The sequence below is a fragment of the Coregonus clupeaformis genome, chromosome 36 (assembly GCF_020615455.1).
Source record: "Coregonus clupeaformis isolate EN_2021a chromosome 36, ASM2061545v1, whole genome shotgun sequence".
Classification (NCBI taxonomy): Eukaryota; Metazoa; Chordata; class Actinopteri; order Salmoniformes; family Salmonidae; genus Coregonus; species Coregonus clupeaformis.
The window spans coordinates 20,523,536-20,549,174 of record NC_059227.1 but is presented as its reverse complement, the minus strand read 5'-3'; the positions used below and the strand labels follow the sequence as shown (position 1 = coordinate 20,549,174).

The 25,639-nt window shown below is 44.0% G+C and overlaps 1 protein-coding gene and 1 pseudogene across 2 annotated transcripts; both read right to left on the bottom strand.

Moving 5' to 3' along the window:
• Positions 1 to 514: 514 nt before the first annotated feature.
• Positions 515 to 2,798, bottom strand: LOC123482717. Of its 2 annotated transcripts, XM_045211301.1 has the most exons (6): positions 2,710 to 2,798; positions 1,828 to 1,847; positions 1,464 to 1,658; positions 1,117 to 1,319; positions 901 to 924; positions 515 to 749 (listed from the first exon to the last, which is right to left on the bottom strand). In XM_045211301.1, the coding sequence occupies exons 1-6, from the start codon at positions 2,715 to 2,717 to the stop codon at positions 681 to 683; spliced, it is 519 nt and encodes a 172-aa protein (XP_045067236.1). In that variant the 5' UTR covers positions 2,718 to 2,798; the 3' UTR covers positions 515 to 680. The 2 variants fall into 2 exon arrangements, with proteins under 2 accessions (XP_045067236.1, XP_045067235.1); XM_045211300.1 differs by having other exon boundaries at positions 901 to 1,319.
• Positions 2,799 to 8,185: 5,387 nt separating this feature from the next.
• On the bottom strand, positions 8,186 to 8,793 carry LOC123482716 (annotated as a pseudogene).
• Positions 8,794 to 25,639: the final 16,846 nt, after the last annotated feature.

The following is a 25,639-nucleotide window of genomic DNA, read 5'->3' as shown; positions in this document are numbered from 1 at the left end:
AGAACGGTTAGAATGTGTTTGCATTCTATAAATTGTCAGGGGAGGTACTCAAATCCAGACTCATTGTGGAGAAGAAACTAACGTCCATAGGCGTGGCGTAGCGTTTGGCCGGAGCAAGGAGTTTGGGTAGCCAGGCAACTGCAGTACTGCTTCAAAATCTGTCCCAGCTCAGTCCTCCCTGGTTCTCATGGAACAGACAAGTCAGTCCACTCTCAGTATTATACCAGGTCTGGTCACTAGTCTGCTGCTGTTAGGTAACAGTACACTCTGGAATTGAAATAAGGATGTAGCTAAACCCTAATCCCAGACCAAGCCTTTTCTGACTGTGAATTAACTTGAAATAATAATTGTGTGAATGCTCCCTGACTGATTAGATAGAAAACATTTACTGCAAGAACAACTCTAGTTTCAGTAGCTAGCTGGCAGTAACTGTGGTTACAGGCTTGATTTTGTCTTTTGAATTTGAGATCATTTGAGTGTCGGTGTTAGTGGGAAAAATTATACAAAGCAAGTGGCAAGTCATCTAAGGTCTTATTATTTTTCAAGGATATCACATTGGAAAATGTATATCTGACGGGAAACATGTTTACAATTGACCTTCCTTCCACAGCTGTGAGGTTATCATTTATTCATGGTTGGAACAGCCATGCAGCCAAAAAGCTAAGCATCTTTCTCTGAAATCATTTTCTTAACAAAAGCCCAATGGCCGAGATTACAACTATACCACAAAAGACACAGATAATCATACACTGTAAAAAAGAAGAAAAAATATATATTAGACAGGATATTTTCTTCAGAATTAAAAATGTGTAGGGATCATGACAATACAAAAGCAATATGAAAATTGGTCAATAAAACATAATATGTTAGAAATGTCTAATAGAAAAAATATTGGCATACCTTAATGTTCATCGGGTCTTTGGTCTTTAAAAGAAAAAAGAAAAAAAGAAGCACATTAGATAAGTTCTTACAGTCCATCATCAACTCATATTCGTTTTTTTCTTGATTTAGCTTGCCTGGCATAAGGGAACCAATAAAATAGTCCCACAAGTGCAAACCCCACCCACTCAGATTTGCCAACAACAGAGTGAAGATATTGATAAATTGATGCTCCACCTCAGGATGTATGTCAAGCTTCTTCCTAATCTCTTTAGCGGCTTCTTCATTGCGATGACACTCCAGTAGTCCCTGGCTCTCATGAAAGAGACAGTCCACTGTGAGTATTACATCACCTCTGGTCACTAGTCTGCTGCTGTCAGGTACGGTGTAGTCTGGGTTGAAGGTGTGATGCAGCAATACCAGAATGACAGGTTTACCAACTGTCCAAAAAACGAGGGACAAACAAATAATTGATTCATATCATTAGCGTCTTGATACATGTTCTAGATCAACTCTGATATAGAGATAGAATAGCTAGAAGAGACAGTAATATTGTTTTGGAGGATACTTTGGGGGTTGGCTACCTGGAATCTGCTGCAGTGCTGCCTCAATATCAGTACCAGCACGAGAGACAATGGGACAGAAAGCCATGATGACATCACTCTGCTCTGGTGACATCACTTCAGTGAAGCCTCCTCCAAGCTGTCTCGTGAACTGGATATGAGAACCCGTAGTATTGCCAGTGGTGATGGTGTAGTATTTCATCAACCTTGGCACCTCTGTTTTGTAATGGACAAAAAAATAGAAAAGTCAAGTATAGACCTTAAAACTAAAAGTAGAAATGTTTTGGTTTAGATCACTGCCCAGACAGATATAAGCCTAACCTAAGATCTGGCCTTAAACATTATTTAAATAAGTGGTAGACCTGTGTCCTGTTAAAATAATTACCTCCGTGTTCCATTTTGGATCTGTAAGGGGAGTGAACAGGGTAAAAATATTTATTAATCATGTAACAGACAATAAAATACATATCTTACTGTATAATATAACAACCAGTGTGCAGACAATGTAAATATTTACATTTACATTTTTTACATTTTCGTCATTTAGCAGACGCTCTTATCCAGAGCGACTTACAAATTGGTGCATTCACCTTATGATAGCCAGTGGGACAACCACTTTACATCATAGTCATCTTTCACTTTCATTCTGACTATGACAGTTCCCTCTGAGATAAGCTATGAAGTCTCCCACCCACCTCCCTACTTGGCACCCCTCTTGCCTTTATTTGACCACGTGATCTACAGGAAACAAGAAAGTGAAAGTGAATTGCTCTATTTTACACTCATGTAATTAGCATCATAAAACCCATTATATTTCCATGTCTGCACCAGTAGCCTGTACACACCACATCAATTTGACTTATTGATAAATCATAGTGGTGTTAAATAAGATAACTCAACGAAGGATGAACAATAAGCAATGCATGAGTTTTCAGACAGGTGCACTCCTAAGAACAACTAATCTGCAATATAATGGCTGCATTTACACAGGCAGACCAATTCTGAAGTTTTGACCATTTATTGACAAAAGAGCTGATCTGATTGTCCAAAAGACCAATTAGCGGAAAAAGATTAGTATTGGGCCGCCTGTGTAAATGCAGTCAATGATGCCATTAATTATTCTGTGTGCCTATCAATTCGGAAATTATTATCTGTCTTCGTTGTTTAAGTCTGGATATCAATTGAACGAACAATACACAGATCAGATCTGCCTTTAACTCTATCATGTGTAAGTTAGTGCTAAATGTAAAGAGGAAAATGTACTTACTGAACCATAATAGTGTGTGAATTTCTTTGGATGATGACTATTGAAAGACAATCAGACTATGTTCTTTGATGCCCAGAGGAAAGTGAAATACACAGCTTGAGGGAAAAGGGGAGGGGAGATGATTTAATCAGAAACAGTTTCACTTTCATATTGAAGAGACACTATAGAAGGCTTTTAAAACTGCAGCATCACCTGTTTTATTCAACTGGCATTTGGTTAAAGACTGGTATGCCATAGTGAACCATTAGCCTCTAAAACAACCTAAAAAGCCTCTTTAACATTCATTGTAAAAGTAAAAAAAAAAGAAAAAAAAAAGGGATATAACATGTCACCAACGCTATGAGTATTATTCATACAGAAATCACATCCAGTATTGTTAGACACTGTCTCTGGACCAGCTATAAGGCTTGGGGACCATGTAGGGGAATGCATGTTTTGTGTCTGCTCAACACAAAACCTGTTCCTACTGGTTGGCCACAAGAAGCTGCCCCTTTTACTGTCGTGGTGAATGAGATGAGAATCTCATTTGTTGTCTACGCAAAGAGGGTGTTTCAGGAATGAAGTAATCTCAAAGAGGGTATGCAATATGGAGAACTGATACTGTAGTGTTTGTCTTTGCCAGAAGATACCGACTACAGTTGCGCTTGTTTACACTAGCTGCACTGAGGTCGGCAAGCAATCATTGTTATATCAAGACACCGTGAAGCCGGCGGCAGATATTGGTCAGAAAACGTACCTCAATGCAGGGATGGGATATGCCACTGTACTCCAATTGTGCCGAGTAGTCGGACAAAACAAGTATCGTAACGGATATGGGCAATTTTGTGTATAACTCAACTGGCTGTCTGTAAAGAGAAGGGAGAGCTGTACGTTGATCCTGCTGCTCTGATTGGATAGAGTGAAGCTGTATTTCTCCAGCCACTTGCTTCATAATTTCACCCGATCAGTTTTCCTTGCATGTTTTTGGTCTGATCATTTAGATTCAGTGGCGGTCGGTGCCAGTGATTCAGGGAGGAGGATAAAAAATGTATGAGCATGGCAGCATATTGGATGACTGTCATTCATATTCCATTCACCCAGCTCAATGTAACATCGATAGGTTTACGCTACTACATGATACTAGAATTTTCAATGTACCCATCATGAGGTTGGGACAACCTAGTCTGTGAATGAAAGTTTACAACGTAGGTGCACCCCTGGTCACATGCAAACACAGTTCACTTCCACATAAGAACAGCACAATCACTTTGCTAGTTGTATCTATAATTCCTTCTCGCAACAATCTACACACTCTCCTCCTCTCACCTTCACCATTTGCTTGTGGACTTCAGTGCACATAACATCAGCTGTCTGTGACCAGGAGAAAAAACCTTCCCAAGCCAAACCTTCATATCATGAACGCTAATCACTACACACAGCCTACATCGTTGTCAAATCATAGTCAATGAGATCTACTAGAACTAACGCGTTAGTAAACCCCCTGCAATCATGCAGTACAGTGTACAGTGTACAGTCAAAAAGCAACTTTGCACCGGCGGGCCTCGTGGCAATAAATTAATAAAACCCAAAGCTTACCTTGACTTAGAAGAGTTCCAGTGTTGGATAGCCATATCCAGATAGCTAACATAGCATCCCTCTCTGTTTGAGCTGGGTGTTTGAGTAGACTAAACTAGCTAGCTGCATTCACTAGCTAAGTGAACTTGAAAGTTTAAAAGAATACAACCAACAAATATAGCTATCTCTCTCTCTCTCTCTCTCTCTCTCTCTCTCTCTCTCTCTCTCTCTCTCTCTCTCTCTCTCTCTCTCTCTCTCTCTCTCTCTCTCTCTCTCTCTCTCTACTTCTCCTTCATTTTGGAAGAAATTAATTTGTTCAAAACTGTTCAACTATTGGCTTTCTCTCTCTTTGAGTCAGCTACTCACAACATTTTATGCATAACAGTGCTAGCTAGCTATAGCTTATGCTTTCAGTACTAGATTCATTCTCTGATCCTTTGATTGGGTGGACAACATGTCAGTTCATGCTGCAAGAGCTGTAATAGGTTGGAGGACGTACACAGTCATAATTACTGTGTACGTTTATGGAAGGGGGTGGGAACCATGAGCCTCCTAGGTTTTGTATTGAAGTCAATGTACCCAGAGGAGGACAGAAGTTAGCTGTCCTCCGGCTACACTATGGTGCTACCCTACAGAGTCTGCTGCTGAGGCTACTGCAGACCTTCATTGCAAAACAGTTTGTTTCAATAAATTATTTGGTGACGTGAATATATTTAGTGTAGTTTTATCTAAAAATATAAACTTTTTTAGAGTTCCACAATTTTTATTTTTATGAAATTCACTGTGAATGATGATCCTCCCCTGCCTCCACTGAGGAGCCTCCACTGCCTGCTGCTATGATACATCACATGGCAAGAACGTTTGCTATCAAGCTATCAATGTGCATAATAAAATATGAAATGCTGATGCGCATTCTGACCAAGTGACAGCAAACATGGCAGCCCACTGCAAATTGAGCACACACACACGTACCCCTCCGCGTGCTGCTCCTAATCTGCAGATTTTTTGCAGTGAGAATGTGCATGGAGGTATTTTGCCAACATCTACTTAGGCATATTAAAACAGATTAGTTTTTTCAGATCACGACTGTCATCCGATCCGATATGACTATCAACTGTCAATTTACGGATACGATTACGAATACGAGTATGGCCATGTCGGCACACCCCTAGCATATACCATCACCCCTAGCATATACCATCACCCCTAACATATACCATCACCCCTAGCATATACCATCACCCCTAGCATATACCATCCCTATGTTTCCTACCCATGTCTCACGCCGTCTCCACTGTGTCTTAATGTAACAATGATTGCGTTCTGACCTCAGTGCAGCTCAGTGTAAACAAGCTTAACGGTAGGGTTGGCATCTTCTGGCAATGTTTGTCTGGGCAATATTTTTCATAAGTAGATAGCCTATTGGAAATATCAGCATAGCCATTTGATGGTCTCTCTATTCAAATGACCAAATGCAAACACTGGTTGTTGTCAGGTGGAAATGACAGAGGGGGACTCAAACAGGGAGAAATGGCAGCTAACCTTGCTAAGGGAAGTGTACAGTATGGGTAGACATTTCCACAATGTAAGTGTATCAAACCATTAAATCAGTAGGTGGCTACATTGTAGCCAAGTTGTTTGAGCGCGTGTAGTGCACGGTTAGAAAGGTTACATTATATCACCATCCAGAGTGTAGATTTGCTGCAATGTCGCTGCAAGGCAAGCATTCCCCTGTTTTGTGTGGCTATTCGTGGACAATGATTGTGGCTGGGGCTCTAGAAACACTGCTACTGCTACACTGCTCGAGTAGGCTACAATACTACACTGCTGCACTGAATAAAACAGAACCAAGGAGTTCATATTACCTTTGGATTCACACGCAGGCTAATCCTGTGTTCATAAGGGTTGGTATACCACGTCATTCTTATTCTATGTGGACATCAAAATACAGTGTCCTACTACCAGAATAGATGTTGATCTCCAGACAGAAATCATATTGAAGCCCTTTTGACAAGTATGTGATAGTGCTGATGTCTATTGCATGCACTATGTCTTAGAATAATTCAGGCCTGGTGTTGTGTTATGTTGCAGATAGTACTGATTGGTGAGGTCTATCATGAATCATCAACTTCATCACCACACACAAGGAAGCATGTCACCGTCATATGTGCCAAAGAAGAGGAAGGCTTCACAGCCAAAACAAAAGAGTGATATTCCACTACCAGATAACTAAATCCAAATCTGCCTCTGGCCAGTTGCAATTGCAAATGTCTTAATTATTATTGCCTGTGTAGTCTCCGTTTATGTATGCCATGCATATTGGTCCATGCATGATGATCCTTATCACAGTTTTCACAATAAAAGCTTGTAAGGTCCTGTAGGACACTGGATCTCTGCTTTACAGTTCTGTTCTTGAATATTATAGAATGATGACCCCCATGCCCAGGCGACCCAAAAGATGAAAAGAACATATGGCAGAAAAAGTTCAATGGCCTACTGTGAGTTTCCTTTAGTTTAATTGCCCACTTCTGTTCAAAAAAATTGGCAATCACTGTAATGAAATCGATTCGTACCTGTCCACTCCTCTCAGATCTACAAGTCCATAGATCTACAAGTGGATAGGTGATAGGAGTCAATTTGGGATTGGGAAAGAGTCTCTGCTTGACAACACTTACATTAACACTTGGTTTACTCTGTTTTTTTAACTATTGTTTTGTGTGCCCATTGCCTGATTTATGAAGGTCAACAACCATTTGTCTCTTTTCATTATTGAGTTCTTTGCCTTTCCCCATGATGATGGATGACAAATGGATTTTACATGCCTGTTATGTCATTTTTATACCCCAGTGGCAGAGGAAGCCATGGAAGGCCACAATACAGTTTCTTATACTGAATTTAAAAAAGTTGAATATTAATGCAAATATATTTTTTTGATTGATAATAATCAATAAAATCTATTTCTCAAAGCAATTGTATTAGTATAAAATATAATAGTTGTCTCATTTTTTTAATCATACAATATAGCTCAGTATTAGTGTTATTTATATTAAACAGTCTTTTTTGCTCATCTTTATCAAAGGTGACAATAATCTGGGAGGTGACTGTAGTAGTATAAATTACCAAATTATTCAAAGACATTATGTACTATTGAAAATTACCTGTGTGTTCCATTGTGGTTCTGTAGGAAAAATAAACAAATAAAAATAAAGTATTTGTTACATAACAACCTGTGACTGTTTCTGTGTGACTGTTTCCAACGATAATCTTTCACCTTCACTATTAGGCGTACTATCATCAATAGAAAGCAATATCAGTGTAGCCTCTTATCTAATAGGAATCCATTTATTTCTAATTCTACGCCAAACTCCAACATTACATTACTGGATAAAGTAATCCTTCTACCCCCCCTTATGTGGTAGCTGTAAATGCTGAGGAGAGTGATGTCATCATGGCTTTCTTATAGTCAATATACAATGTACAAAAATACTGAGCTCTGGAAAGGTGGCCACAACATCTTGATTAGAATTGACATCTTACTGCATCTTTCCCATTAACACAGCATATTCTAGCAACATCTTATTCCAACTTTCACTTATTAACAAACAGAGTGCAGTTTAAGCAGTATCTGAATGGACCGTTTCCCGTTCCTATGTAACCGTGTCCATTGTTCAAAATGTTTAACAAAACATGATTGTACAGACTTTGGTCACCATGTTTCTGTGTTGTGTGAATGTGTTGATTGTGTGCATCTATGCAGTGTGTGTATGAGCGTTTTCTTTGGTCCCCGTTTTGGTCCAGTTTGGTCTTGAAGTTCGGGTCGCTCCCGTTTGTTCAAGTTAACAGACATAGCGTCTCAGTCTTCAGTGATTGGCCGAGAAAGGGAGTGTACTCATGTCTAGGGTGACGGAGCGTTGTCATGGTTTTAGGGGTTGTTGTTCAGGATCTGCCTAGGTCGCCGTACCCAGTCATGCCAGCCTGAGATGCCCCCTTGTTGGTGCCCATCTGCAGGCCGATGACACTCTTTCCCTCATTCAGCTGGTCCTCAGAGAACTTGCGTCTGTTCTCCACTGACTTTTTATGGAACAAGTTGGGGTCGCTGTGGTAAGTCCCATCGTCCCTGGTGACAGCCATGCTTCCCAGGGCCATCATGGTCCTCTGGACAGCAGCCAGGTCTTTCCCCTCCCAGAGGTCAACTTTCTGGAACATGTCAGTCTTGGTGATGCCATACTTCTCAGCTGCATTGAGGAACTGGGAGATCTGCTCCATCTGTTTGAAGGCCATTGCCTGAACTCTGGATCTTCCTGATGGGTTTGTTCCCACTGGACAGGCTGTTGATCAGTTCACACAGCACACATCCGTCCTTGAGCCAGTTCTGCCAGCCGGTCTTGCCTGCCTCGGGTTGGCCCACTCCGGCGCCACAATGGGCAATGATCCACTCAGTCAACCTCTCCTCCAGATCCTGGTCATACTTTTATCGATCTTACTCTGCACCTCACGGCTCAGACCGTAGGAGGGACCTTTGTTTGCCATTGCTGTTCCTAGGTTAAAAGACATCCCTTATGTCTTTTAACATTAACTTATGCATGTTATTACATTTAGCATACGTTGCTAGGCTACTCATATCCATGGTTAAGAGTTTACATGTATTTCATTTCCTTTTTGACAGTTGGTAAACCTGTCATTCTGGTAGTGCTGCATCACACCTTCAACCCAGACTACACCGTACCTGACAGCAGCAGACTAGTGACCAGAGGTGATGTAATACTCACAGTGGACTGTCTCTTCCATGAGAGCCAAGGAGGACTACTGGAGTGTCCTCAAAATGAAGAAGTTGTTAAAGAGATTCTGAAGAAGCTTAATATACATCCTGAGGTATTCTATCATTTTTACACCATTTTAAATACAATGTGACTATAGAACACTTTTTATACAAGGAGAACCCGTTTTTATTTCTTGTTATTTTTTCACAGATTGCAGTTTCTTCCTTTGACCCACATATGATCATCGGGTGGTTCTTAACTGAGGTTTTCCAATTGTTTAAGTCAGTTCTAAATTCATGTAGGTATATTCATTGATATTATCATTGTAATTATATGAACACAGGTCAAATCAATATCACATCAAGATAAGATGAAAGTACAATTTCAAATGTTATGTTAGCATCAGTAATCAAAATTGAATTCTGCAACCTGATACCACACTAGCTCCTAGTTGTACTAAGTGTTAATTGTGCCTGGGTGTTTATAGTGTGAAGAAGTCAATGATGCTGACATTGCCTTTATGAATAACAGGAACATTAAAGGGATACTCCAGGATTTTGGCAATGAGGCCCTTTATCTACTTCCCCCGCAGAGTCAGATGAACTTGTGGATATGATTTTTATGTCTCTGTGTCCAGTATGAAGGAAGTTAGAGGTAGTTTCGCGAGCCAGTGCTAACTAGCGTTAGCACAATGGGTATCTGCTAGCATGCTAGTAGAGACCCATGGCCTTCCAGTCATTACGCTAACACTAGTTAACAATTGCACTAGCGCTAGTTAACAAACTTCCTTCAAACTACAGAGACATAAAATGGTATCCACAAGTTCATCTGACTCTGGGGAAGTAGATAAGGGCCTCTTTGCCAAAATTCCTAAGTATCCCTTTAATGAAAAACATATCCAATGGTGTTTAGGGTTTAGGATGACACAACAAGTGCCGGTGGCTCATAAAGCTGCAGGATATTAGATTTATATCAGGAGAAGATACTGTCAGTAACATCTGATGTGGTTTTGTTTCTTTGGGTTGGCCAGAATCGCTGAGTCTTACCTCAACCACTGCAACAGATGAAGTGCCTGTGTGTGATCATGAAGTGCAAAATGAGGATGAAGCACATTGCTCCCCAGCCATGAAGTTGTAATAACGAGTGAATAAGTGGATTAAAGTCTGATTTAGAAAAATGTTTATTGTTAGTCAAAACCTTTGACAATTTAACCCTAGAAATATAATTAACTATAAGCGTTAGAATATGCACTTATAGCTTAAGTCTGGAACAACTAAAGTGTGTTTTGTCAAAATTGCCTCTGACAGTTAGTTTGGAAATAATTAACTCCATTAATGTGGATAAGTATAAAGACAATGTAATATAATGCTTGAGACATCTTTTGATGGGAGTATATATAAATATATACAAATAAATATACTTTATTACGCTACATGCTATGATTTTGCAGACTCAGGGTTGATCATAATCAAGTGGCTTTTCAATATAGCTGAAATTGTATTTTTTTGTTGTTGCATTACCACATTATCCTGAAGTGTTTTGTCCCAATGGCAGCCGTGGCAGTTGGGTGTAGAATAAAGAGAAATATATCTACTCTCACATCAACAGCTGTAACCTACTAAGCCCATGTGACATATGATTCAAGAATGAATAGCTAGGCCTATTGAAATTACAGCAGTGAATATCCCAGATTGTACCTTTAATAAAAATGAATTAATACATTTGAGGGAGTGTCAATTTGTGTCAACTGCATGTCTTTTTTCTCCATACTGTAAATAAAAGGAGCGCAGGCAACCCCTCTCTCCTCAAGCCTTATTTTAGGTCAATAACTATTGGTCATTGTGTTGAATTTCAATTCATCATATGTAATCTGGGTTGGAAAAGTCTAAACGTCATCCTTGGGACGTCCCAACTCATTCACTACCCCATTGATTAGATTATATACTTTATTAGTACCTGCGAGATGGAAATGTGTCTTTTGCTTTTATCCAAATCCCCCAATATACCCACACACACACACAAACACACATTAGGTTGGAGAGGCTGTAGCAGCCACAATGCAGCGCCCAATGAGCAGTTTAGGGGGTTAAGTCCCTTCTCAAGGGAAGATCAGCGGTAGGTGGCACCTGAGATATTGATGCCAGCAACTCTCTGGTTGCCAACTCACTCCCCATTGTACCATCTAAACCGCTGAGAAATATATTTTCCATAACCAAAAATATTGTATTTTCAGCTGTTTGAAGCTGTTGTACAAAACCTACAGTAAAATATGTAAAAACGATCTAGCGCTTCTTAGACTTACTTTCACTAACCACATTTCCAACCACAGTTTTTATGAGAGTCCTACCATTAAAAAAAATCAGTTGAAAATGTAAACAATATATTTTCGAGGAAGGGTGAAATAAGGAATGTTGAAATCAAAACCAGACAATTGAAACAACATTTATAGAATTGTAAACAAAAAAAATAATGATATCAAAAGCAAAACCCCAAAAACTTGCAAGCAAATAATTTTAAAGCGAGAGCAAATCTCTATGACAAATGATTGAAAAAAATATTTGAAAAAAAAAATGCTAAAATAATTCTGTTCAACTTTCCCAAAAACCAATCTGCCTGCATTTACTACCTTTTGGTTATGCTACTCATATCTTTGCTTTAAATGTCTGTTTTTTTGCTTTCACTGACAATATTTTCGATTGCGAGTTTTGGCTTTTTCTTCTGTAAAGAGCGAGGTTTAGAGGGAGGCATAGACAATGACTCTCCATTGGTCCACTAGTTTTGGCGTGACGGTTCATCTTAACCCAATCAATGAACATGATATACAGGCTTTTTTTCTATTGGCTACTTAACCAGACGGTCTGACGTCACCACTGCATGCCAACTCTTTCCCCCAGTGGCCCCATGTTCTGAACATGGCTGACCAATTACCAACACCTGCGCTGAACTTTGGGCAACAGGTAATTAATATGTTTACCTAAGTAGTTACATGATTTGTCATTAAATGTATTAGATAGACACGCTTCTAATATCCGTACATTATTGACCCGTGACTGACAATTTTGAAGTACGTTAGCGTAGTTGGCTAGCTTTGATGTCGGACTAGCTAGCCAAATAGAAATGGAATGAATCGCAAGTGTCACGCTCGTTTACAGACGGGTCAGACCAAGGCGTAGCGTGATATGCGTACATGTTTATTTGGAACGAATAAACAAACGACAAAACAAGAAACTAAACGAAACGTGAAGTCCACGGTACACAAACAACATACCTCCCACAGAACAAGATCCCACAACTCAATAGTGCCCATAGGCTGCCTAAGTATGGTCCGTGACATACCCCCAAAGGTGCGGACTCCGACCGCGCAACATAAACATAACAGGGTAGGGGCCGGGTGGGCATTCCGCCTCGGAGGCGGATCCGGCTCCGGGCGTAACGACCTCTTACTATCCGCCTCCCTGTTGGGCCCTGGTCTGGTCTGGACCTCGGCGCGCTGCTTCCCCTCTCCTTCCTCCCACGAAGTACCAAGCCCTGTCTGGACGTGTACCAAGCCCTGTCATTTCGTGCTGGCTGCTGTCGGGAGAGGTTGTGTTTTTCTCTAGCTGGAGGTAAGCAGGAGGTAAGCTTCTCATATGGTGTTGAGTAAAGCTTAACCATGTATTAGATCGTAGGTAGGTAGTTAGTTGTAGTTAGGTATTGTATTTATCATAGGTTAGTATTGTTGTTATTGTAGGTTTCCGTAGGTAATTGTAGGTTAGTATCGAAGCACGAGGCTAGCTAGCTAGCGGGTAGCTACTGGTAACGATTAGCAACGGTGGAGAGCTGTTTCCAATGTTAATGTGCTGCTACCCAACGTTTAATTTTTGCTGCGTTATGCGTTATGAAAGGAACTAGACACGGACATGAATTATCTGTTTAGTGTGCTAACACACTCTTGGCAGTTTGTTGTAACCAAGTATTGGTGCTAAATTGTGTGTTAATGGATGCTAGCTTGCTAGTTAGCTACGGCGTCATAGCTAGGTATCGTGGGTTGTTGTGGGTAGTTACTGCAGGTTTAGTGTGCTAACACACTCTTGGCAGTTTGTTGTAACCAAGTATTGGTGCTAAATTGTGTGTTAATGGATGCTAGCTTGCTAGTTAGCTACGGCGTCACAGCTAGGTATCGTGGGTTGTTGTGGGTAGTTACTGCAGGTTGGCAGTGTCTTCGGCCGTGCCGGCTGTAGCACGAAGCGAGCTAACTAGCCGTTTTTCGAACAGAGTCAGAGTCAACACAGTAGCCATTGTGTGCCGGGTGTAGCACGAAGCTAGCTAGCTAGCCGTTCTTCAAACAAAGTCAACACAGTGGCCAATGCTAGCTACCCAACACGACCAGCTAACTGTACTGTAGTAGCTAAATACAATATACTTGTCCTAGCTAGCCAACGTTGAATCATTGCTGCGTCATGAAAGGAACTTGACACAGACACGAATGATCTGTTTAGTGTGTTATCACACTATTGGTGGTTTGTTGTGACCAAGTGTTTGTGCTAAACTGTGTGTTACTGGATGCTAGCATGCTAGTTAGCTAGTTAACACACTATTGGTGGTTTGTTGTGACCAAGTGTTGGTGCTAAACTGTGTGTTAAACTGTGTGTTATTGGATGCTAGCATGCTAGTTAGCTATGGTGTCATAGTTAGCTAGCTGAATAAAGTGGGTTGAGTCTATTCCTTTAAACATTGAACCGCTGTGGTTCACAACAATTCTGATTTCTAAAGGTGGAAGTTGGGAGAGTTTTTGTTCCGGGTGGTTCAGTGAAACAATTTTAGGTTCTGAGGTAGAAGTTTTGGTGAGGGAGGCCCTGCTCTCTCCTCTCCCAGATGCTTAGCTCATTTCATTCCGATCTCCTCTGCATTTTTGTAGCCATTTGCTACAGCCTGTCAACTATGCCTCTGCCTATCCCTGTTCTCTCCTCTCTGCACAGGCTACACAAACGCACCACACCGCGCGGCTGCTGCCTCTCTAACCTGGTGGTCCCTGCACGCACCCCTCACCTGGAGTTCCAGGTCGCAGGCAGCCTCTGGAACTGCCGTTCTGCTGCCAACAAAGCTGACTTCATCCCAGCCTATGCCAACCTCCAGTCCCTCGACTTCCTGGCGCTGACGGAAACATGGATCACCACTGAAAACACTGCTACTCCTACTGCTCTTTCCTCGTCTGACCATGTGTTCTCGCATACCCCGAGAGCATCTGGTCAGAGGGGGTGGTGGTACAGGAATCCTCATCTCTCCCAAGTGGACATTCTCAATTTTTCCCCTAACCCATCTGTCTATCTCCTCATTTGAATTCCATGCTGTCACAGTCACTAGCCCATTTAAGCTTAATATCCTTGTCATCTATCGCCCTCCAGGTTCCCTTGGAGAGTTCATCAATGAGCTTGACGCCTTGATAAGTTCCTTTCCTGAGGATGGCTCACCCCTCACAGTTTTGGGGGATTTCAACCTCCCTATGTCCACATTTGACTCATTTCTCTCTGCCTCCTTCTTTCCACTCCTCTCCTCTTTTGACCTCACCCTCTCACCGTCCCCCCTACTCACAAGGCAGGCAATACGCTTGACCTCATCTTCACTAGATGCTGCTCCTCTACTAATCTCACTGCAACTCCCCTCCATGTCTCCGACCACTACTTTGTTTCCTTTTCTCTCTCGCTCTCCTCCCACACTACTCACTCTGCCCCTACACAGATGGTAATGCGCCGCCGCAACCTTCGCTCTCTCTCTCCCACTACTCTCTCCTCTTCCATCCTATCATCTCTTCCCTCTGCTCAATCCTTCTCCCTCCAATCTCCTGATTCTGCCTCCTCAACCCTCCTCTCCTCCCTTTCTGCATCCTTTGACTCTCTGTGTCCCCTATCCTCCCGGCCGGCTCGGTCCTCCCCTCCAGCTCCGTGGCTTGATGACTCACTGCGAGCTCACAGAACAGAGCTCCGGGCAGCGGAGCGGAAATGGAAGAAAACTAAACTCCCTGCCGACCTGGCATCTTTTCACTCCCTCCTCTCTACATTTTCTTCATCTGTTTCTGCTGCTAAGGCCACCTTCTACCACTCTAAATTCCAAGCATCTGCCTCTAACCCTAGGAAGCTCTTTGCCACATTTTCCTCCCTCCTGAATGACTTCGTCAACCACTTTGAAAAGAAGGTTGACGACATCCGATCCTCGTTTGTTAAGTCTAATGACACTGCTGGTCCTGCTCACACTGCCCTACCCTATGCTTTGACTTCTTTCTCCCCTCTCTCTCCAGATAAAATCCTGCGACTTGTGACTGCAGGCCGCCCAACAACCTGCCCGCTTGACCCCATCCCCTCCTCCCTTCTCCAGACCATCTCCGGTGACCTTCTCCCCTACCTCACCTCGCTGATCAACTCATCCTTGGCCGCTGGCCATGTCCCTTCCGTCTTCAAGAGAGCGAGAGTTGCTCCCCTTCTCAAAAACCAACACTCGACCCCACTGATGTCAACAACTACAGACCAGTATCCCTTCTTTCTTTTCTTTCCAAAACTATTGAGCGTGCCGTCTTTAGCCAACTCTCTTGCTATCTCTCTCAGAATGACCTTCTTGATCCAAACCAATCAGGTTTCAGGACTGGTCATTCAACTGAGACTGCTCTTCTCTGTGTCACGGAGACTCTCCGCACTGCTAAAGCTAACTCTCTCTCCTCTGCTCTTGTCCTTCTAGACCTGTCTGCTGCCTTTGACACTGTGAACCATCAGATCCTCCTCTCCACCCTCTCCGAGCTGGGCATCTCCGGCGCGGCTCACTCCTGGATTGCGTCCTACCTGACCGGTCGCTCCTACCAAGTGGCGTGGCGAGAAGCTGTCTCCGCACCACGTGCTCTCACCACTGGTGTCCCCCAAGGCTCAGTTCTAGGCCCTCTCCTTTTCTCCCTATACACCAAGTCACTTGGCTCTGTCATATCCTCACATGGTCTCTCCTATCATTGCTACGCTGACGATACACAACTAATCTTCTCCTTTCCCCCTTCTGATAACCAGGTGGCGAATCGCATCTCTGCATGTCTGGCAGACATATCAGTATGGATGACGGATCACCACCTCAAGCTGAACCCTGGCAAGACGGAGCTGCTCTTCCTCCCGGGGAAGGACTGCCCGTTCCATGATCTCGCCATCACGGTTGACAACTCCGCTGTGTCCTCCTCCCAGAGTGCGAAGAGCCTAGGCGTGACCCTGGACAACACCCTGTCGTTCTCCGCCAACATCAAGGCGGTGACCCGCTCCTGCAGGTTCATGCTCTACAACATTCGGAGAGTACGACCCTGCCTTACACAGGAAGCGGCACAGGTCCTAATCCAGGCACTTGTCATCTCCCGTCTGGACTACTGCAACTCGCTGTTGGCTGGCCTCCCTGCCTGTGCCATTAAACCCCTACAACTCATCCAGAATGCCGCAGCCCGTCTGGTGTTCAACCTTCCCAAGTTCTCTCACGTCACCCCCCTCCTCCGCACACTCCACTGGCTTCCAGTTGAAGCTCGCATCCGCTACAAGACCATGGTGCTTGCCTATGGAGCAGTGAGGGGAACGGCACCTCTGTACCTTCAGGCTCTGATCAGTCCCTACACCCAAACGAGGGCATTGCGCTCATCCACCTCTGGCCTGCTGGCTCCCCTTCCTCTGCGGAAGCATAGTTCCCGCTCAGCCCAGTCAAAACTGTTCGCTGCCCTGGCACCCCAATGGTGGAACAAGCTCCCTCACGACGCCAGGACAGCGGAGTCACTCACCACCTTCCGGAGACATTTGAAACCCCACCTCTTTAAGGAATACCTGGGATAGGATAAAGGAATCCTTCTACCCCCCCCCCCCCCCCAATTGTAAAGTGGTTATCCCACTGGCTATAGGGTGAACGCACCAATTTGTGAGTCGCTCTGGCTAAGAGCGTCTGCTAAATGACTAAAATGTAAATGTAAAATATGGACCCTGGTGTGGGAGACCACGAACCTGGAGAGGGACTAACGTCTGGGTTTGGACTGGAACCGCTGACTGGAGCTGGACCCGACGACGGTGGAGCGAACAGCTCTGGCTCCGGAGTGGAGCCACTGACCGGAGCTGGATCAGGCACCGGTGGAGCGGACTGCTCTGGCTCCGGAGTTGAGCCGCTGACCGGAGCTGGACTGAACCCCGGTGGAGCGGATTGCTCTGGCTCCGGAGTGGAGCAGCTGACCGGAGCTGAACTGGGCACCGGTGGAGCGAACTGCTCTGGCTCCGGAGTGGATCCGCTGACCGGAGCTGGACTAGACCACGGTGGAGCGGATTGCTCTGGCTCCGGAGTGGAGCAGCTAACCGGAGCTGGATCAGGCACCGATGGAGCGGACTGCTCTGGCTCCGGAGTGGAGCAGCTGACCGGTGCCGTACCAGGCACCGGTGGAACAGGCACGGGCCGTGCCGGACTGGACACACGCACCACTGGTCTGGTGCGAGGAGCAGGCACGGGCCGGACCGGACTAGGAACACGCACCACTGGCTTGATGCGAGGAGCAGGAACGGGCCGGGCCGGGCTGGCGACGCGCACCACTGGCTTGGTGCGAGGAGCAGGAACAGGCCCGGCCGGACTGGCGACGCGCACCACTGGCTTGGTGCGAGGGGCAGGAACAGGCCGGACCGGGCTGGCGACGCGCACCACTGGCTTGGTGCGAGGGGCAGGAACAGGCCGGGCCGGGCTGGCGACGCGCAACACTGGCAGCCCACTCGGGCTTCCTCCTCGGCCGGCTTCCGTGTTGCCATTGCTCCTCTCCTGCCTGGGCTTCCTTCTTCGCCCAGGGTCCTTTTCCCGAGAACATCTCCTCCCATGACCACCAATTGCCCACCTGTGACATGGCTACTCTCTCCGCCTGGGCACGCTGCTTGGTCCTTGTTTGGTGGGATCTTCTGTCACGCTTGTTTACAGACGGGTCAGACCAAGGCGCAGCGTGATATGCGTACATGTTTATTTGGAACGAATAAACAAACGACAAAACAACAAACTAAACGAAACGTGAAGTCCACGGTACACAAACAACATACCTCCCACAGAACAAGATCCCACAACTCAATAGTGCCCATAGGCTGCCTAAGTATGGTCCCCAATCAGAGACAACGAGCGACAGCTGCCTCTGATTGGGAACCACACCGGCCAACATAGAAATACACATACTAGAAAACCAACATAGAAATACACAACATAGAACATACACACCCTGACTCAACATATACGAGTCCCCTGAGTCAGGGCGTGACAGCAAGACTGCATGCATGTAACGTTACAGCTAACCACTGCCAGCCTTAATGAAAGGTTTGTCCGTATGTTTGCCGTGAGAGAGTGAGATAAAACAACGACAACCCTAAATAGCTATTCCCATAACAATACCTGAAGCCTAGACCCAATCTTGCTTGATACCATGAAATGTATTGTATAAAGATACGCTTAATATACTGAACAAAAATATAAACGCAACATGTAACAATGTCATTGATTTTTACTGAGTTACAGTTCATATGAGGAAATCAGTTAATTGAAATAAATTCATTAGGCCCTAATCTATGGATTTCACATGACTGGAAATACATACAGTGCCTTCGGAAAGTATTCAGACCTCTTGACGTTTTCCACAGTTTGTTACATAACAACCTTATTCTAAAATGGATTTAAAAAATAATAATACTCAGCAATCTACACACAATACCCCATGACGACAAAGCGAAAACAGGTTTTTTGAAATGTTTGCTAATTTATTAAAAATAAAGAACAGAAATACCTTATATACATAAGTATTCAGACCCTTTGCTATGAGACACGAAATTGAGCTCAGGTGCATCCTGTTTCCATTGATCATCCTTGAGATGTTTCTACAACTTGATTGGAGTCCACATGTGGTCAATTCAATTGATTGGACATGATTTAGAAAGGCACACACCTGTCTATATAAGGTCCCACAGTTGACAGTGCATGTCAGAGCAAAAACCAAGCCATGAGGTCGAAGGAATTGTCTGTAGAGCTCCGAGACAGGATTGTGTCGAGGCACAGATCTGGGGAAGGGTACCAAAACATTTTTGCAGCATTGAAGGTCCCCAAGAACACAGTGGCCTCCATCATTCTTAAATGGAAGAAGTTTGGAACCACCAAGACTCTTCCTAGAGCTGGCCGCCCAGCCAAACTGAGCAATCGGGGGAGAAGGGCTTTGGTCAGGGAGGTGACCAAGAACCCAATGGTCACTCTGACAGAGCTCTAGAGTTCCTCTGCGGAGATAGGAGAACATTCCAGAAGGACAACCATCTCTGAAGCACTCCACCAATCAGGCCTTTATGGTAGAGTGGCCAGACGGAAGCCACTCCTCAGTAAAAGGCACAACAGCCTGCTTGGAGTTTGCCAAAAGGCACCTAAAGACTCTCAGACCATGATAAACAAGATTATCTGGTCTGATGAAACCAAGATTGAACTCTTTGGCCTGAATGCCAAGCGTCATGTCTGGAGGAAACCTGGCATCATCCCTACGGTGGTGGCAGCATCATGCTGTGGGAATGTTTTTTAGCGGCAGGGACTGGGAGACTAGTCAGGATCGAGGGAAAGATGAATGGAGCAAAGTACAGAAAGATCCTTGGTGAAAACCTGCTCCAGAGCGCTCAGGACCTCAGACTGGGGTGAAGGTTCACCTTCCAACAGGACAATTACCCTAAGCACACAGCCAAGACAACGCAGGAGTGGCTTTGCGACAAGTCTCTGAATGTCCATGAGTGGCCCAGCCAGAGCCCGGAATTGAACCCGATTGAACATCTCTGGAGAGACCTGAAAATAGCTGTGCAGCAACGCTCCCCATCCAACCTGACAGAGCTTGAGAGGATCTGCATAGAAGAATGGGAGAAACTCCCCAAATACAGGTGTGCCAAGCTTGAAGCGTCATACCCAAGAAGACTTGAGGTTGTAATCGCTGCCAACGGTGCTTCAACAAAGTACTGAGTAAAGGGTCTGAATACTTTTGTAAATGCGATATTTCTAAAAATGTCTAAAAACCAGTTTTTGCTTTGTCATTAGGGGTATTGTGTGTAGTTTAATGAGGGGGGGAAAACTATCTAATCAATTTTAGAATAAGGCTGTAACGTAACAAGAAGTGGAAAAAGTCAAGGGGTCTGAATACTTTCTGAATGCACTGAATATGCATCTGCTGGTGACAGATACCTTTAAAAAGATTTGCCTCAGGATCTCATCATGGTATTTTTGTGCATTCAAATTGCCATCGATAAAATGCAATTGTGCTCGTTGTCCGTAAGATATGCCTGCCCATACCATAATCCCACCGCCACCATGGGGCACAGGTTGACATCAGCAAACCGCTCACCCACACAACGCCATACACATGGTCTCTGGTTGTGAGGCCAGTTGGACGTACTGCCAAATTCTCTCAAACAATGTTGGTGGTGGCATATGGTAGACAAATGAACATTAAACTCTCTGGCAACAGCTCTGTTGGACATTCCTGCAGTCAGCATGTCAAATGCATGCGCCCTCAAAACTTGAGACATCTGTGGCTGTAACGTGTACGCTGGGAATCCGGAAGCAAGTACAGGAAGTGCATTTAATGATAAATACAGTGGGGGAAAAAAGTATTTAGTCAGCAGGGGGACACGTCTGGCACTGCAGAATTTGAGTCCCTGGCGGCGTAGTGTGTTACTGATGGTAGGCTTTGTTACTTTGGTCCCAGCTCTCTGCAGGTCATTCACTAGGTCCCCCCGTGTGGTTCTGGGATTTTTGCTCACCGTTCTTGTGATCATTTTGACCCCACGGGGTGAGATCTTGCGTGGAGCCCCAGATCGAGGGAGATTATCAGTGGTCTTGTATGTCTTCCATTTCCTAATAATTGCTCCCACAGTTGATTTCTTCAAACCAAGCTGCTTACCTATTGCAGATTCAGTCTTCCCAGCCTGGTGCAGGTCTACAATTTTGTTTCTGGTGTCCTTTGACAGCTCTTTGGTCTTGGCCATAGTAGAGTTTGGAGTGTGACTGTTTGAGGTTGTGGACAGGTGTATTTTATACTGATAACAAGTTCAAACAGGTGCCATTAATACAGGTAACGAGTGGAGGACAGAGGAGCCTCTTAAAGAAGAAGTTACAGGTCTGTGAGAGCCAGAAATCTTGCTTGTTTGTAGGTGACCAAATACTTATTTTCCACCATAATTTGCAAATAAATTCATTAAAAATCCTACAATGTGATTTTCTGGATTTTCTTTCCTCAATTTGTCTGTCATAGTTGATGTGTACCTATGATGAAAATTACAGGCCTCTCTCATCTTTTTAAGTGGGAGAACTTGCACAATTGGTGGCTGACTAAATACTTTTTACCCACTGTAAAACATTAAACAAAACAAGAGTAGCGTACAGACATTAACACAGGAACAGAATCAATAACGCCTAGGGAAATAACCAAAGGGAGTGACATATATAGGGGAGGTAATCAGGAAGGTGATGGAGTCCAGGTGAGTCTGATGAGGCGCAGGTGTGCGTAACGATGGTGACAGGTATGCGTAATAATCAGCAGACTGGCGACCTTGAGCGCCGGAGGGGGAGTATACGTGACAGTACCCCCTCCCTGACGCGCGACTCCAGCTGCAGGACACCGACCAGAGGAACAGTCCCGGGGACCAGGAGCAGGCCGATCGCTTCTGCTGAGGTGCGGGGACCTGCGAGCCGGCTGAGGCATGGGAGCCTGACGAGCCGGCTGAGGCATTGGAGCCTGATGAGCCGGCTGAGGCATGGGAGCCTGACGAGCCGGCTGAGGCATGGAAGCCTGACGAGCCAGCTGAGGCATTCCCAGTTGCTCTGGTAGCGGCACCCGGGCCCGACGTCACCTACACTAACAAAAAAACAAAAAACACTCCCTGATGCTTCCCTTTGGTGAGGCATTATTCTGTAACGTGTACACTGGGAATCGGGAAGCAAGAACAGGAAGTGCATTTAATGATAAATAAAACATGAAACAAAACAAGAGTAGCGTACAGACATTAACACAGGAACAGAATCAATAACGCCTAGAGAAAGAACCAAAGGGAGAGACATACAGTGGGGGAAAAAAGTATTTAGTCAGCCACCAATTGTGCAAGTTCTCCCACTTAAAAAGATGAGAGAGGCCTGTAATTTTCATCATAGGTACACGTCGAACTATGACAGACAAAATGAGAAAAAAAATCCAGAAAATCACATTGTAGGATTTTTAATGAATTTATTTGCAAATTATGGTGGAAAATAAGTATTTGGTCAATAACAAAAGATTCTCAATACTTTGTTATATACCCTTTGTTGGCAATGACACAGGTCAAATGCTTTCTGTAAGTCTTCACAAGGTTTTCACACACTGTTGCTGGTATTTTGGCCCATTCCTCCATGCAGATCTCCGCTACAGCAGTGATGTTTTGGGGCTGTCGCTGGGCAACACGGACTTTCAACTCCCTCCAAAGATTTTCTATGGGGTTGAGATCTGGAGACTGGCTAGGCCACTCCAGGACCTTGAAATGCTTCTTACGAAGCCACTCCTTCGTTGCCCGGGCGGTGTGTTTGGGATCATTGTCATGCTGAAAGACCCAGCCACGTTTCATCTTCAATGCCCTTGCTGATGGAAGGAGGTTTTCACTCAAAATCTCACGATACATGGCCCCATTCATTCTTTCCTTTACACGGATCAGTCGTCCTGGTCCCTTTGCAGAAAAACAGCCCCAAAGCATGATGTTTCCACCCCCATGCTTCACATTAGGTATGGTGTTCTTTGGATGCAACTCAGCATTCTTTGTCCTCCAAACACGACGTGTTGAGTTTTTACCAAAAAGTTATATTTTGGTTTCATCTGACCATATGACATTCTCCCAATCCTCTTCTGGATCATCCAAATGCACTCTAGCAAACTTCAGACGGGCCTGGACATGTACTGGCTTAAGCAGGGGACCACGTCTGGCACTGCAGGATTTGAGTCCCTGGCTGTGTAGTTTGTTACTGATGGTAGGCTTTGTTACTTTGGTCCCAGCTCTCTGCAGGTCATTCACTAGGTCCCCCCGTGTGGTTCTGGGATTTTTGCTCACCGTTCTTGTGATCATTTTGACCCCACGGGGTGAGATCTTGCGTGGAGCCCCAGATCGAGGGAGATTATCAGTGGTCTTGTATGTCTTCCATTTCCTAATAATTGCTCCCACAGTTGATTTCTTCAAACCAAGATGCTTACCTATTGCAGATTCAGTCTTCCCAGCCTGGTGCAGGTCTACAATTTTGTTTCTGGTGTCCTTTGACAGCTCTTTGGTCTTGGCCATAGTGGAGTTTGGTTGGTGACTGTTTGAGGTTGTGGACAGGTGTCTTTTATACTGATAACAAGTTCAAACAGGTGCCATTAATACAGGTAACGAGTGGAGGACAGAGGAGCCTCTTAAAGAAGAAGTTACAGGTCTGTGAGAGCCAGAAATCTTGCTTGTTTGTAGGTGACCAAATACTTATTTTCCACCATAATTTGCAAATAAATTCATTAAAAATCCTACAATGTGATTTTCTGGATTTTTTTTCTCAATTTGTCTGTCATAGTTGACGTGTACCTATGATGAAAATTACAGGCCTCTCTCATCTTTTTAAGTGGGAGAACTTGCACAATTGGTGGCTGACTAAATACTTTTTTTCCCCACTGTATATAGGGGAGGTAATTATGAAGGTGATGGAGTCCAGGTGAGTCTGATGAGGCGCAGGTGCGCGTAACGATAGTGACAGGTGTACGTAATAATCAGCAGACTGGCGACCTCGAGCGCCGGAGGGTGAGTATACGTGACAGTGGCATTGTGTTGTGTGACAAAACTGCACATTTTAATGTCCTTTTATTGTCCCCAGCACAGGGTGCACCTGTGTAATGATCATGATGTTTAATCAGCTTCTTGATATGCCACACCTGAGAAATGAGAAATGCTCACTAACAGGGTTATAAACTAATTTGTCCACAAAACTTTAGATTTCTGGGATCTTTTATTTCAGCTCATGAATCATGGGACCAACACTACATGTTGCATTTATATTTTTATTCACCTGTGACATTTTTGAATTACGTTACTTAACTACATAGTTTAGTCGGCTGGCTTAAGTTTTCTGACTAGCTAAACAAATGGAGTGAATCGCAAGACACTACATGCCTGTAACTAGTCGCTGCCAGCCTGTAGCCAGCCACTGCCAGCCGTAGGGTTGTTCATATGTTTTTATTAAACAAGTCACGCCGAAATAGGCCATTGTGATTTTAGTCCCATCAGGAATGTCTCCAGTTAGCTAGCTAGGTAACACCATGACATGACAACACTCTTACATCATGAGATTGAAATCACATTTCGCCCTTTATGGACAGCTCCTTGGTTTACTGAAAGCATACGTTCAAACTAGTCATACATATCTGATTGTATCTGAATTACCCTTAGCAAAATGTTCTGGACTAGCTGGCTATTTAAGCTAGAGACATTCAAAATTGGTCAAGTCAGTTAATGCTTTTCCCTTGTCTCTATATCCAGCTAATGTTCACTTTGTGTTCAGCAGAGAGAGTATTCAGAGGTGGTTACGGCTGCACACAGCCTCATCTCTGTGCTGACCCAGACTATTAATCAGGGTCAGAGTCCAGTGCCACCGCACCAGGAAGCTCAGGTGCATCAATTGCATGGTCAGGGGCATCATCAGCAGACAGAGGTGCAGGAACAGACCCAAAGACTGCTGCATTCCTCCAGTAACCAGGAGATGGCCAGGTGAATATCAATGGTCCCAGAATACAGGAAATGTGTCATTTTACTGTCTATACCCAACCCATCATAGGGTCTACACCGTTTTGATGATTGATCAATTCAGCCAATAATCTGTAAATTATGTATTACTTTTCTCATTATCATACCTCTCTCGCACTCACTCACACACACTTTGGATTCGATTATGCTGAGCCGCAGGTCATCGGTCTATGGCCCATGACGTGTCGGTCATGTTGTGAACAAGGCGGCATGGTGCATCGTCCAGAAACATATATTTTCCATAAAATGTTAGAATTTTCAAACTAGTTTTCATTGGGAAGGCAGATAAAGCGTTATCAAAAGTAATCACTTTTACATGTGAACACAGAATCCTACTCATTACTCCACGTGCGTGATTGCATCACTTTTGTTTCTACATTACATATTGTATCACGACATTCAGTGTCGATTGTTTCTATTGGAAGGTTTATTTTCTGTTAAAATTATCACTTTTTCCCATATAGTAAAAAAAGAAATGAGAAGGAAAATGAAAAGTTTTCACATTTAATGATGACTGCAGCTCTTTTGCATTCAAACACCTCCATTTTAGACTACATTTCAGTCATTTAAATAAACATTGATTCTATTGTCCATAGTGTGGTGGCAGAATTTGGGGTGAGCTGTTCTGTAGCCTGTTCTGTGTTGGACTGATGTTACAGTGAGGGAAAAAAGTATTTGATCCCCTGCTGATTTTGTACGTTTGCCCACTGACAAAGACATGATCAGTCTATAATTTTAATGGTAGGTTTATTTGAACAGTGAGAGACAGAATAACAACAAAATAATCCAGAAAAATGCATGTCAAAAATGTTATAAATT

Bases quoted from the DNA above. Each gene is read 5' to 3' on its own strand.
- LOC123482717 (XM_045211300.1), bottom strand. The intron at 1,659-1,827 runs GTAATTATTTTA...ATTACAAAACAG, and splicing joins ATCCAAAATGGAACACGGAG to AGGTGCCAAGGTTGATGAAA. The intron at 1,320-1,463 runs GTAGCCAACCCC...TTTTTTGGACAG, and splicing joins AGCACTGCAGCAGATTCCAG to TTGGTAAACCTGTCATTCTG.